Source organism: Pseudopipra pipra, chromosome 20 (assembly GCF_036250125.1).
Source record: "Pseudopipra pipra isolate bDixPip1 chromosome 20, bDixPip1.hap1, whole genome shotgun sequence".
NCBI lineage: Eukaryota > Metazoa > Chordata > Aves > Passeriformes > Pipridae > Pseudopipra > Pseudopipra pipra.
The window spans coordinates 4,480,592-4,495,927 of NC_087568.1; the positions used below are offsets into that span (position 1 = coordinate 4,480,592).

A 15,336-nucleotide genomic window follows, 5' to 3' on the forward strand; every position below is an offset into this window, starting at 1 on the left:
TTTCCCTTCTTACTTTAAAAACTTTGGCTTTACTTTTAACCATCCCCAAACTCGCAATCCTTTTTCTGCACCTAAACAGGTGTATGAAGGTATGGTTGGATAGAGTTGTATGAGATGGGCTAAGAACGTAGGGAAAAGGGTTTCTGTGCCCAAAGGTTTGTCTGCTTTTTCCAACTTTAGCACTCAGTCTAGTAAGAGAAATAGTTCTTTAGTACAAGCCTTATAACCACATGTCATTCAGAAAAGTTTAGCTAAGAATTAAACTAAACATCCAATTTGGCTGCATGTGTAATGAATAAATAAAGCCTTTTCCTTTCATGTACCCGTGCCAAAGTCAACAAGCTCTATTAGCTGATGAAACAATGCTGACGCCAAATAAAAATACCCCTGACCCATCAATATGGGCTAAGAGCTCGGCCCTGCATCAAAGAGGTTTGTCAGAACAAGAAATACTGTCTCGACACCTCTGGGGGGAAAACAAAGGCCCCCATTCCTGCAGCAAGCTGGGCTCCCTGTGCTGCTCGTGCAGGGAGCTCTCACTGGGATGTCAAGGAGCAGCAAAACCATTCCATGGGGACTGTCTGCTATGGACACCTCTCCTTGCTTTTGCTTAGAATGATTTGGAAACCTTCTGAACTGCAAACCTATTTGGAGCTGGGATTAGGGCTTTGGTGTTTGCTTGCTCCCCACTGCACACCCTGTGTGTGAACTCCCCACAAAACCAGAGGATTTTTTATCCTGTGTGCAAAACGCTGACGCTTCAAAGTGCAATCCTCCAAGGTCCCTGCTTGGCAGCAAAGAGGAGCTCAGAGTATCAACACCTGGGAGCACCCTGCCAGCTGGGCCATCCTCCCTCTCCTCCCCAGGAGAGTGGGAAGGTGAAGGAACACTCCATCTCCCCTCTGCCCCATGCAGACTGTGCAGCTTTGCCATTCCCCAGCCGTGCTTACCCTGCAAACCCCTCTCCTTTGAAATCCACGTTCAGCTGCTCCGTGCCATGCCCTGCATGTGATCTTTGAAGTCTTGCCCCTCCCTCGACATCCTTGGCTAAAAGATCTGTTCCCTATTAGTCTTCAGTCACGCTTTTAGACTCATTCAGGCTTTTATTTACTTATCCATCTGTCTTCCTGTTCCCACCACTCCCCCTGTCCTGCCAGGAGGGAAAGTACAATTCATTTTTCAGGTGACCCTGCCAGGAAGGCATTGACATGAATAGGAGCAGGTTCAGAAACTGTGGAAAAAGCAAACCCCTTGACTTTAATAAGCAGCAAACCACTTCCCAACCAGAAGAAAGCAGCCAGATGTGACTAGAATTGCTACAAAACAGAAAAGACTGTCCTCCAAATAATTCCTGCCATCCCCTGACGCCTCCTTGTGCAGAACTCTCTGTGAGCACTGCTCAGAGTTGTTGCAGGGCACTGTGTGATCCTGTGGGCTGTGTGATGCCTCCTGGTGCTGGTACAGCCTCGCAGGACACACTCACTGTCTGACAGGGTCCTGACTGTCACCAGGACTCTGCTCCTCTGCCTGCCCACAGCAGTGCCCTGCACAGGGACACGGTCCAGCTCCCTCCTGTCTGGCTGCTTTGAGCATGGAGGGGTGTTTGTGTGTCTTTAGTTTTGATTTCAGCTGTCTGAGCAGTGCAGGTGTCCCGCTGGGCTGCGCTTAATTCTGAGTAACGCGAGTTTAACTGCACGGACAGTACCCCGCTGCTTTGAAAGACACCTAAGAAAGCAATATAGTCACCGTAAGAACTTCTCTGCTGGAAAGCCAGGCTCCTATGAGAACCCACCTGTTACAAAGAAATAATTAAAACCTGAAGAGGAAGGATAACAGGACACTGAAAGGCACCTGAGCAGGCTGGCAGCGAGGAGCTGCTCAGGGCGTGTGTGTGAGCTGCTCACCCTCCCCTCTCAGCCAGGGCCGGGGCTCGGAGGTTGTAACGATCGGTGGGCAGCGACATCGATTTTTGTCCGGCACTTCCTTAGTGCAGGGGGAGCAAAACTCGGCTCACATCCTCTGCGGGCTCCGCTCGCCTCCCCCTGCCTGTCAATAGGTGTCAAGTCACCACCCAGGACCGGCGGTGGAAGGGCCATTTCTTGCTGATTCCACTTTCTGCTGACCATAAGGGGATGCTCAGCAGTAAGTGGCCACATGTCATTCCCTGTGAAAATTTACCTTGATGGCCTCCCAGCCCACACCACTCCAGTGCTAAGGCTGGATCTCTCCTGCAGCCACCTCCTGCTCTGTGCACTAAGTGCTGGGTGGGCTCTTTGCTCACCTCAGCAGGGCTGCTCTTCCTCTGCTTCGTTTTTATAACTCTTTAGTCCTCTGGAGAGGACAGTGCTGGTGTCAGAGAGGGGGGGAAAGGGCCATGAATACAGTGGAATTTCATGAGCCTATCCCAAAAATCTAAAAAATTATATTGCAACATATCATTCCTGTTCTTAGCTTGATTCTTCATCAGGGAATTGCTCGGGGACATTGCTGTGAGCGCCTGTTTCTGTTCTGGAAAACAAAAGCTGGGCCAGGCTGGGGTGAGGCAGGGACAGGAAGGCAAATCCATGTTTTGCATTTGTGTAGCTCTCATTCACGGCTGTACACGGTGTTTGCAAGTGTTACAGCACATGGCAGGCGTACGCTACACGGAAATGCTGCCGGTGCCCAGAATAGAAAGATTTTAGCTCGGTATTGACTGAATCAAGAGATGTGGAGGGCTGATTGCAGTTTGTGTCTTTTGCTTCCTTGGAGGTCAGTGGAGCTGAAGTCTGGAGCATCCCTAACCAGAAAGGGTTTGCAAAGAGCTGCAGTGACTGTAGTGCAAAGCACTTTGGTGTTCTCCTTTTAATCCTTCTGCTGCCAGTCAGATAAATGGAAATACAGACCCGCCCATCAATAGTTAATGGTTTTATTTGCAACCTTGGACTTAATCTTTCTTTTCAAACGATCTTTTAAAAGGTAAAGCTGCTACTTATCTGGAATTAGTGGAAATGTCTTCCCTGGTACTAATGAGACCCCTTAGGCTGGAGAGAACTGGGTAACTACTGGCAGCATGTCCTGATGGTCATAAATGTTTGGGGTCCCTTGGTATCAAAGCAGCATTTTTCTCTTGGATTTTCAAGAGGTGCCCTGAGCTGGTTGGGCCCAGGGTATTTCCTAGGTGGCAAACTGAGGCACAGGGCACACAAGCCTGGATAGCATTGGCAATAGAAAGTGGGACTCTGTACTGATTTAGAGGGAGAACTCCCCTCCTCATTAAGGGTAATGAAAGAATAACATACTCTTTTAGAATAACTCTTTTACAATACCTCCTTGTCCAGTGCTCGCCACAATGGAAACCCTGTCAGCATGGGCTGGCTTGGTCCCTGTCCCTTAATTGTGTGCTTGGACCACTCCTGGGGGACATTTGAGAGGGGGCATTACTGTTTTGCTCTTTGCTTTGACCCCTGAATTCTTTAACAATGTAAGGCCTTGTGAATTATAAATCAAATGCTCCTGCTGAGCTTTGTGGTGCACGGAATGAAATGTGATGATTAATATTTAAGAGAAAATAAGTTAAAGATTTTAACTACAAGGGCAAATGTCTGTCCACAGAGTCTTTTCATGGGGAGGTTAGAGGAGAGGGAGAACCACATTTTCAGATATTTCAGTGAAATTTATGGCTGTCAGGCCAACTGCCAGAGCTGTCAGTGTGCAGGGGCCACACTGGCCCTCACCGACCTGCCCTTCACTCTTACTCAGAGATAATGTACCCAGCTCTCCTGTGCTGGAGCAGCCCTTTGGGGTGGGACCGGTGAGCACACCCCACATGCTTTAGCAAGCAGAGGGATGTGCTTGGAGCAGCTCAGGTTGAGTGCTCACTGGGGGCAGAGCTTTTCCAAAACCCAGACCTTACCCAGGACTTGTTCAGCCCTCCCCAGCTCCCCCTTGCCCTCCCCTCCACCATCCCTGCTGTAGGACTGACTTCTCCTTGGCACAGCACTGGGATGGGCAGGACGCCTTCCCCCACTTAGCAGACCAGGAGATTGAGAGCTCCAGGCAGCATCCACTGGGGCCACTCTGAGCCAAAATGTCCTTACAATGGCACATTGGCAGGATGCTGCCTCTGGTCACCAGCAGAGCCTGTTATAACCCATCAGATAAGGAGGGAAACACTTACATGGGTGCAGAACCTCTCGGGCGGGTCCCCACAAGTGATTCCTGCCGGATCCACCCGGACCGTCACATAATCCTTCATCCGCATGGCCTTGGGCTGGCAGGCATAAAACTCCCATGAGGGGCCATCGTCCGTGGTCACCCAGGACTTGCAAATGTCATACTGTCCCATGGCCAAGGGGACACAGTGCAAGAGGAGAGCAACCAGGTGGAGCATGGCAGCTGCGGCCAAGCGCGGGGTCCCTGGGCGAGGGCAGTGCTGGGAGTCCCGAGGAAGGCAGCTACTGGGCTAGGGGTTGCTCTCAGGATCAGCATGGAAACTCCTCATCTAAAAATGATCCAGTGGAAGGAGACCCAGACGGTAACAGGGATGATCCCACTCTGCCCGCTGTGTCTGGATGTGGAAAGTTCCTCTCGGCACAGAAGCCAACTTTGCAATTCACTTGATTGGGAAAGTTTTGGCCAGAGTTGCTGATCAGTGGTCAAAAGTCTTCCTTAACCTCATTTTTTCCCCCCTTTTATTGTACGAAAGGTCTTCCAAATCAGCATGAAAATATCTAGAGGTGACTCCAGTCAATCAATAGAAAGATCAAGTTCTGAGTTGCTGATGAAATTTGATAGGAGTAAATTGGAGAGGCTGTGAGATGGTGCTGGATCAGGTTTTCCTCAACCTTCTTGTCTGCTGCAAATGCGTCGCTGGGGAAGTGCCTTAAACTGTGTCTGCCTTAATTACTAGGGAGTTTGAACATTAACATATAAAATGAATAGAGCATCTGGTCATCAGTACAACTCTGACAAGAGAGATCCTTTGGAGCTAAAATTCCCTTTTCCCAAAGGATGGTTGCGTCAACATGAACAGGTCAGGTGTCAAGATCCGTGGTGGTCCCAGCAGGATGCTGGGTGGTCACTGGGCTGACAGGAGCAGTGCTGGTCTCTGCTGCTCCTGCCGTGTCCTGTGGTGGTGGTGAGGCACTCGCAGGCGAGGATTTGTCCAACTCTGCCTTTTGGCAACCGAGCACCAAGTTCCCAAAGCCTTCAGCTGCAATCCATGTGGCTACCTGAGGTCTCCTCTCCCTTTCATGGTCAGGGCAAAGGGACAGCTCATCAGCAGGTGGCACCTGCAAGAAATCGAAAGACAAATTGGGCGGGAGCAAGGGGGGACAGTCAGAGCAACAAGACTTGTAAGAACAGGGGTCCCCAAGGAGGCAGAATCCTCAGCTGGGCTTCCCAAGCCACCAGACAGGTTTTTGTACCAGGGAGATATACAACTTTAATAAAAACCAATCCATAGCAAGATGCTTATGGCTTTTCTGCTGTCTGGGAGAAGGGAAGGAGCACTGCCCCATTTAAGGTATCTGCTTTGTAACAGCAGCTGGTCAACAGGAGCTCTAATGGGTCTTCAAATAATATCAAGAAGGAGGTATAGGTCATTAGAAGATGGAGAATATGCAGACACAGAGCAGGGATAGACAGACAAATTGATAGTCTTAAAAAAGCTAAGCAAATAAATAAGACAGCTGGGGAGACAGATACATTGTCCAGCATCCCCACATATGATTTATCTGAACAATAACATTTAATAAAAAACAATTTAAAGTCCTAATAACATTTAGGTTCACCTAATACAAAGAGCAATGACCTTCCCAGTATTCATTTCAGGTTAGAACAACATTTCTGCAATTTTGTTGTCTTTCCAGTAGAGCTATAAAAACTGTAAGTAATTACAAACCAAAATGACAAAGACCTGAAGGAGAAAAAAAAACATCAAACCCTCTCTCAGCATTAGATTCAGGAGGAAGATCTCATCTGAGAAGGCGGGAGGCACCTATCCAGAACAGAAATTTAGCTCAGGATAATTCCCCTTCTACTTGTTTCCCCAACTTTTCTTCCACAATTTAAGAATGTCTACTTCAACAGCACGTTTAGCATCTGCTTTCTCGTAAAGCTCAGCTGCTAAAGCTCAGAAACTCTAGGTTAACAGATGCATTGATCCATGTTCGGGGGCTTCACACCGCCGTGCTACCATCTCCCTTTCCCCCCTTTTTGGTCGAAGGATTGCTGATTGAGATGAATGAGTTCAGAAAAGAGAAGCTGTCTCTCATGCTTCATTGCCAGCTCTCAACGAACAGCCTATTATAGCTGCGTTGGACCTGAATAAACTCCCAGAAAAAGAATAGACTGGCTGCTATTTTTACATCATGAGTAAATGTAGTAAAAATAATAAGCCGGTGTGACACAGTGTTTATAAGTCCTACTTGCATCAGAGCTGTCTTTTCAGTTATAACAAGTCGGTTCCTAATTATTACATCAAACTGGTCACTGCCAAGTGCCTGATAACAGCAGAAAGTGTGAGACTGGTGTAGAAAACAAGCAGGGTAGTTTTAATGAGGACTCCAGTGCTGTTAAGTTTATGGATCTATTTTCATAGCCTCGACAATTATATTTTGCACTTGAATGGCTGTCAGGGAAAAACTCGGGTAGAAAGGATCTATAATATCTATTAGTGTCTTGTTATGCTGGCTAAATGTCATAGATTCCCAGGGAAATAAAAACTTGCTGGGAAAAAATGTATTTACTCTCAATCCACCAGCCAGGGGAGCGGATCTGGGGAGAAGTCTGAGGTGCAACACTTTGCCAGTCCAGTCCCTCTGCAGAAATAGTTGGGAGTGTTGCTCTGAAATGAGCCAACATACTGCAAACGGGGCAGAGAGGCTCCCTGAATTAAAGGTTTCACCCTGCTTGATTTGGTTTGATTCTTAGAAAATAAATCTTCACCTGATATTATTAAGAAACTGCAGTTCATGGGAACAAATAGAATCAATGCTCTTTGTTCTCTTTGAAGAGTACTCAGCACTCGCTGGGGACTGATAGCCGGAGTATTAGAAACACAAAATTAGATTGTGTCTTGACTTAGCTGGCTCCGGTTTTTTTCTTATTATTGGATTAACACCCTATTGAAATAAAGGGACAACGCTGAGCAACAACTGAGCTGCTCTGGAATTAAGAGCAGAAAGTAAACTCAATGAAGGAGTTTTTAATTTTCTCTCAGAAGTGTTGCTTTCCCCACGCACCCTCCGCTCTCCCCCCGCGCTCACGGAGCGGGAGTTCTCCTCTTTCCCACGCTGATCATCCCTTCCCCGCGCCCCTGACAGCGAAGCTGGGGAGCCCCCGCGGGGCGCCGGGACCCTGAACCCCGCGACAACGCTGCGCGGCTCAAAGCTCCCAGCAGAAAAACCCGTAAATCCCACTCGCATCCCGCCGCTCTCCCTGATGGATTCGCGGTTCCCGGCAAAACCCGATGCCGCTCCCCCCCTCCCGCCCCATCCTCCCCGGTTTCTTTTACCCCAAAGGACTTTGGGGGGCGGTTGCAAGGGCTGGAGCGGGAATTGGCGGGGCGAGGGGAGCCCCCCGGGCTTCCCAAACTCCGAATTGCGAAAATAAACCCCATCCCGCGGCGGGGAGATGGGGATGTTCCGGGGAGGGCGACGCAGGGCGGGACACCCCAGGAAAGCCTGGGAACAGCTTGGGAGGTGCGGGGGACACGCGGGGTTTGGGGATGGGGCAGATGCCGGCGCTGCCCGCCCCCCCTCCGCCTCCCTTTCTCCCCCTTTTCCCCCTATCCCCGGTGCTCGGCGCTGCGGGTCCTTACCGGGAGGGAGCTCTGCGGTGCGGGGCTCCCGGCGGAGCAACTTCGGGGCCGGGGGGAACCCCAAACACACCCCCCAGCCCAGCCCAGCTAAGCCCAGCCCAGCGCGGCGGGCAGGCGCTGCGCCGCCGGCCCCCAAGGGCAGATGGCCGGGGGAGCTTTGTGCAATCCCGGCTCCCCTCGCAAGTTAATGCCGAGGCTGAAATCCCTTTTGCTCTCACTTTCAATCACAATCGGAGCTTTTATCTCCGTGCCTGATCCCGGCTGCGTAACTTCCTCTGTGCAGCTTTAGCACACACCATCCCACCGGCGGCAATGGGCTTCTTAAAGGTGCAGGAGGAAATGCAGGGCGGGGGGGAGGAGGAGGAGGGAGGGAAAACCACCCGAGGAAGAGGAGGATGCGAGCGGGAGCCTTCGGCTCCGGCGGCCCCGCGGCTCCCGGTGCAGCATCCGCGCCGTCCCGCTGCCCCCGCTTGGATAACAGCAGCCAGGAATGCCGCTCCTCGGGGCTCCTCTGTTATTTTTTTCCTTTAAGAGCTTTAAAAAAAAAAAAAAAAAAAAAAAATTAAAATCATGAGATCATGTTTGCTCGAGGGGGAAAAAAAAAAAAATCTCCAGTCACGAGGGTTTCCCCACACGTGTAAGTCCTCGCATGGTGTGCCCTGAATATTTTGGGGAGGCTTCTGCTAGCGAAGATGCTGTAAATGAGGCTGCGTGCGTGTGTGTTGGGGGAAGAGGGGGTGGTTGGAATTAATAGGATAAACAAAGCAGGAACTCGGAGATGGGGAAATCAGATGGCTGGGAAATGCTTGATAATGGTGGGAATGTGCTTTGGGATTTAACCAAACCGGGTTTTTCTTTGGTAAGGTGGGGGAATTAAGATGCAGGGCTGCAAAGTGTGACAGCACCTTCTAGCATGGAGCTGGAGAAGGGATTGCTTAGGTCAACTCTGTTGAGTCCCTGCTGAGGGGCAGAGGAGGCTCCAGCTCTGGACAAGGCAGATAAAGCTTTGGCAGGTAAAGGTCCAAGTTTTCCCTGCACAGGGCAGTGGCTGGAGACAGGATTCCAAAGCAACAACAGGTTTTTGTCTGCCACAGGCAGGAGGGAATGGGGAAGAGTTGCAGCAAATGTTTAATTTTAGACCATTTGCATTCTTTTACCCTGTCGCATTTTGCAAATAATTAATGCTGTGTGTAGTGTTGTTCTGGATGAAATGGATAAATGTCAGTTCATTTATGGGGAGGAAAACCAAAGAATCCCCACTGCCTCCTATGTACATGACCACCAAAAAAAATAACTGCTCCCTCCTAACCAAGAATTCAATAATTCCTAAGCCAGAAAATGCATTGTCCAGCTTGTATGTGGTTTGAACCTCATTGACTCAGTATTTTGTTACATGATTTCCTTTGGCCCATTGCTCTGAGGTCTCTATGTGGCTTCTCCCATCTAAGAGTCCCTGGAAAACGCACAATCCATCCTTTGACAAGACAGGTGATTTAGAGCTCTTCTGGGAAACGTTTCCCATATTCTGGAGCATAAGTGAGATTTATGAAATGCTGGCATTGTGTCTTGACTGTGGCCCAGCCTAAATGTGATGCTGATGCACAGGGTGGTCTTTGTCTGCAAGGATGTCTTTGATTCTGGCTCAATTTTCCACTCCTCTGGTGAGGACACAGTCTGATACTTTCCACATACTAACTTCTTCTGTAAACACTCACTTTACAGCAGCAGTATAACTTAAGTGAGAAGCACTGGCTGGGAATCCAGGGCTGGCTAATATTCCTGGATTTCACTTTGTGCCTTTAGGTCTGCTGGGTAGTAATGACTCCCCTGGAAATTCCCCACGTCTCACTTATTACTTCTTTATTAGTTATTATGGTACCGTAACAGGATAAAAAGGAGTTGGTATTTCATTTTCATTCCCTCTAATAGCCACGGCAAAGACCAAGTGGTGTGCTGATTATTGACATCAGAGTTAAGTGATATGCACGCATCATTAGGTTTCAATTGGAAAGAATAACAGCACAGTGTGAGTCGTCACACTTCTAAACTCCATGGCATTTAAGGAAAAACCAAAGTCGTTTTTCTCAGCCCAGCGAGCTCAAAAGATCAGAAGCTGGCAATAATACTTGTATAGACACAGGTAAAAGGCGCTAGCTCCAGGCAAAGCACCAGAATTAACTAATGAGCGTAACACCCTGGGGAGGCTGGCGGCAGCTGTGGGGCTTGTCCAAGGTTACACAGCGATTCAGGAGATCCAGGAGCAGGCTTGGAGGATGGGAAATCACCCAGCTCCTGGCTTAAACAGGCAGGTCTGGCTCCGAGGGTCCTGATGGTGGGAAGGAAGGAGATGCTCTGTGGCACGCGCAGGCACGGGAGCCCAAAGCAAGCAGCTGCCGGCGGTGCTGCTGCCACAGGCAGGAGGGAATGGGGAAGAGTTGCAGCAAATGTTTAATTTTAGACCATTTGCATTCTTTTACCCTGACGGATTTTCCAAATACTTAATGCTGGGTGTAGTTTTCTTCTGGGTGAAACTTCTGCGAGGAGCAGAACAGATGTGATTTTCCTCGAGGGGACAGCTCTACCCCCTCCCTCATGCCGAGCGCTCCCTCCTCGCACGGGGAGAGCGCGCGGTTGGAAATCAATGGGTCTGCACCGAGATTTAATTACTCCAGCGTAGGCAGGGGTGGAGAATAAGGCCCTTAATATTTAATACAGCCTCTGCTCTCAAAGGGATCCCCAGGGCTCAAGGGCCAAATGTAAAGCCATTATAAGCAGGTGTAATTCTATTGACATATGCGTGCTCGCACCTGTTTATACCGGGGCTATATTTGGCTCCCGAAATCTAAATGGCAAATGGTGCTTTTGACATGCGCGGAAGAAAGAGGGAAGTGTTTTCCCGACTTGGGATGATAGAGAATATACTGAGACAACAGAAGGGAAACGTGGCACCTCGCAGTCCCTGTTCACGGTGGCGAGACGCTCGCTAACACTTGAGCTGAGTTGAGCCCGTGGAGAGTGATCTGAGGTTACTGCCAGAATAATAACCAGCCTTATAAAGGAACTTTCATTTGGGGATACATATTGCTGTATCACCTATAATAGCAATACATTCTTTTTATGGTCCTTATCTAGCAATGTGCGGCCAAGGATGTCAAAGTGCCTCCTGCAAGTGAGTAAGCATTTTATTAGGTGGAAACACACGGCCTGGAATTGTGCTCCGAGCCCAGGAGCAGGAGAGAGACCCCTTTGGGAGGGAGGGTCTCGGGTGATACTTGACAAGCACAGCTCAGTCCAACCCCTTGTTCCAGCAGTGACTCTCTCCAGCCCGCCAGGACTGGGGAGAAGTTTTCCAGGAAAAGGGAGGAAATTACTTGTAGGTGGTTTTGTTTGGGATGTTACGGATGGCAGAGGCAAAGGCTGCTTGAACCCTGTGCTTATCAGGGGGGATTTGTCTCGTCTCACCACCCTTGTACTGCCCTTTTGTTCTTAGCAAGCTGAACATTAAAAAAGCTCCCAGCTTGACCAGGATGGGAAAGTTTGTGCTTCCCAGTTCCTTGCGCTTGGTGCAGAGACAAAATCACGGACTTTTAAAAAGGCAGAGAGGCAAAATGTTTTGTAGTTAGGAGAAATGCTGGAAAACCCACACAAAGCCTTGAGAAACCGAGTCACAGCCAGCTCTGGCTCACACAGGCCAGGAGCGTGGGTGGGGGACATTTATTTTCTTGCCCTCCCTTCACACTCTGCTCTGGCCTCAGGGCCAGACTCTCGGGCGCTGCCCGTGCCCTGCGCACACAGACCTGGTGAGCAGGAGAGGGAAGAGCCGAATGCTTCAGTCCCTGGAGTACTCCACATTTTTCTTCCTTTGTGAAAGCTACTGGGGAAATGGCAGAGAGCACCTGCTCTGGGAGGGGAGGCTTCCCCAGCTCCCTCCTCCTGCACAAGACCTCGGATGCATTTTGTGCAGCTCAGCCGGTTTCGCAGGGCCCTGAGTGAATGTTGCCCTCCCTGATTAGATAACCAAAGGAGCAGTGACTGTACTCTCCAGAGAGAAGATGCTGTCTCTTCCCTGCCAGAAGGACAGCTGGAGGGAGGGTGGGATTTTCAGCATGCAAGCACTTAGCCAGATCAAGGAAATGGGATGCAAAGCATTTTAGGCTAAGAAAGGTTGTTGTGCAGGGAAACATGAGGCTGCTGTTCTGTTCGGGAGATAACGCTTCTCAAAACGCTCCTGCGTGCCAAACTGCAAGCCTTGACTACAGCAGGTCATTGCCTCTTTAAGGAAAACAAGCATGACAAGTCAGAAAAAAACCCCATCACTGTCTCTGCTGAAAAACTTTGATCATTTAAATATTATTGATGCACATTAACCCCAGCAGAGATGGGCTGGGTGATGGGAAGTGCTTCACCTTGACACTGAAAAAATATGTTGCTTTCTGTTGCCTTGTCTTTTGTTTCATATATCAAATCAGAGCTTAGCCAACTGAATCAGCTCAAGGAAGCATTTAGGATGTATTTGATTTTTTGGGAAGGTAGAGCTTTCCTCATCTTTACCAGCCGTGGGGGTGTAAGCGTGGATAAAAACAGGAGGACTGTTTAAAGGAGGGATCTATAATTAACAACCCCTCAGAAGGGGAACTTTCCTTTTAACTTACTATTAAAATGGAAGTGTTTGGAGAATATACAGTTTTGGCTCTGGGGATCTCCTCTGTATATTTGACAGAGCCCTGTGAATTCCTCTACTCCCTGCCTTGGAGTGTGTCTGTGCTTTCAAATCAACTCCTGTCGCCCCACAGAGGGCTCACCTCAATGCCTGGATGGATTCCCATGGGAAGCCCCAGCGTTGCCCCCCCAGCCCTGATCAGGGAGGGCATGGATGGGAGAGGAGCTCCCTTCCCAGGGCAGGGCTGTGTCTCCCCAGCCCTGTGCTTCCACAGACGCTTTTTAACCTGAGGAAGGAATGTGTCACTTCTAATGGAGCTGACAGCAGCAGGGAGGGTTTTTGGGGTAGTGGTTGAAGAACACACTTGTAATGAGTAAAGTAATTGAATAAATGCTGACAATTTGATGTGGAAAATGCATAATCAGCTCGCTGTGGAAGGTTGACTTGTTCTTTTTTCTCTCTTCCCTTAACACTGGGATAAACACTTATCCTTTTCCAAGCAGGTGATGTGTTCAGCAGCACAGAACCAGGAGACCTGTGCACATGCTCCCTCCCAGGCACACGTGTCCCCATCACCAAATAATTGACCTAGTTATGCTACTGTGCTATTAGTAAATACATATATAATAAATCTCAACACTTAACTTCTTCTTGAGTCACATGCTGGTTGAACACTCCCTTCAGTCGTTCACTGGCTCCAGCCCAGACACAGTCCCTGTGCCTGTTTCAGGGAGAAAGGTGCCAGTCCCTGGCACCCTGGTGGTGACAAATGAGGCCACACCAAGTAGCACCAAGAGCTGATCATGCAGGAATAACTCACATTCTAACTGGCTTTTCAGATCCCAAGTGCAGCTAATAAATTGTGGAGGTAGACAGTGGAGCTGACATATTCCAGTGCAGTGTCTTTCCCTATCCGACCATCATCTCAGGTTTATGCAGATGGAAATTGAGTGAATTTCTTGTCATCAAGCCCCCAGTTTTAGTGTGACAATGGGAACAGCATCATCTGTGTCATGTATGTTGGAAGCAATGAATAGAGAGCTGAGCTCACTAATCTATTTGCATATTGAAGATATGGAAAAAACCTCTCTTCTTGCTTACTCTGCTGCCTACTCAGATCTCTGTGAATCAAGGAGGAGATATGGGCCCTCTTTGTACTTCAGATCTTAGTGCCCTTGAATAAAATAATTGCTCAGTCCAGCCTTCTGGGGTGAGTGTGAGACTCAGACAGTGACAGGAGCTCTCCATATCTGCAGGCTGGTGGACGAGAGGCAGTTTCTGGATTAAAAATGCTCATCAAGGTGGGTACTTTGACTTTATGTCATCAGGACACCTTCTCCACTCCACATCCGAATCAGCACTTGCATATCTGGGGCAGGGAGGCTTGACCTGCCAACTGGTAAATAAATCACAGCATACTCCCCCCAAACCATTAGCATGGAACAGCACACATCCACGGGAGAGACGAGCTAAGGACACGGCGCTGCACAGGAACAATGAGCCATAGGAGCCTCTTCCTTTTGGATAGAGTTGAAAGAGTTGTTTATCACAGGAAAAGTGAAATAGCAGCACAGAGCAGTTCATCCATATCCAATGGAGGCACTGGGCTATGACTCCATAGCCGAGGCTGAGCTCAAGTTTGGACTTGGCTCTCCCAAGCCAACTCTGGATTACCTTCTTTTTCACTTGAACAGCTAGTTTTCCTCCAGGTTACAGCTTACTTAAGCAGTAGAAGTGAGATCCAGATCAGGCTTTAAGGACTGGCATTTACATGTTGGTTTTTTTTTCTTGTGCTTCTGGTATTAATTTCATATGCAGTGGAAAAGTAATATCCTGTCTGTCACTAGAGAGGAAGGTGCGTGCGTGCGTGTATACACACAGTCACTGCTGACTGTTGGGCTTTTTCACTCAAATTTAGTTTTTGGGAAAATTTCTAAATTAAAATGAAAATGGGCTGCAGAAGCGACGGATGTGAAATGCCAATAAGGCCAAAGCATGAGGTGTTTTCTCTTGTTTTGGTAGCTCGTGGTCTTTGTGTGTAAGAGTGTATTGCATGGCAACTGCATTCACACTTCCCTTTAATAAAAGATCCAAGCAGATGGACCCACTATTAACGTGTATCCCCCAGATTTGCATATTTCATATTCATGCCAACATGGCACCGAGCACACATGGGATGAACAAGGCTGATATAAACACAATTGCACCAGATTAATGCAGTGATCAAAGAGTATTGTCCCAGCATCCCCCTTAGGAATCCACTTTAATATTAGTTATTAATATTGTTAAACTCCTACCGGAGTCAAATTAAGGTCTTCCAAATACAGTCGGACAGGGCTCTTAGGTACTACAAGTTGATGAATATGTTATGATTCCTGAGAGAGAGGGCTGAGAAACAGCATTTGCATCTGAGCTGTGAGGAACCCAGTGCTGGAAATATGCAGACCTCGAGCTTTGGTCCAGCGTGCTGTGTAATTAGGACTCGCTTGAAATTCAGATCTTATCCAAGATCTGTATCTGGGTTTCTCAGAATTCAAGTGCAATCGCATCTAGTCAGAAGGCAAGCCTATCTGTAATATCTCATCAAATATTAGGCATTACAAAGTGGTATTCTGGAGCCCAAAATATATTTGATCGCATTGTTCCAGTCCATTAATCAAACACTGTGCTGTACATACTAATAGGATCAAACATTAGGAAATATTTATGAATGAGCATTGTTGTGACTGCAAAAATTAAACACAGCAGGTTTTAAATACACAGGATCTCGAAAAGGAAAACTTGATTATCTACATATCTGGTGCCAAATTCAGAGTGAATTTTAAGTGAATCTTAGGTAGCTTGTGCTTGAGTAATTTACACCTCCTTCCAG

The 15,336-nt window shown here is 48.4% G+C and overlaps 1 protein-coding gene across 1 annotated transcript in view; it reads right to left on the minus strand.

Annotated features, from left to right (window-relative positions):
* Positions 1 to 8,278, minus strand: part of NTNG2 (netrin G2) — a 48,306-nt gene extending 40,028 nt beyond the window's left edge. The window contains 2 exon segments of the mRNA XM_064676845.1: positions 4,160 to 5,273; positions 7,805 to 8,278. Of these exon segments, the coding sequence (XP_064532915.1) occupies positions 4,160 to 4,372 (213 nt within the window). The 5' untranslated portion in view covers positions 4,373 to 5,273; positions 7,805 to 8,278.
* Positions 8,279 to 15,336: the final 7,058 nt, after the last annotated feature.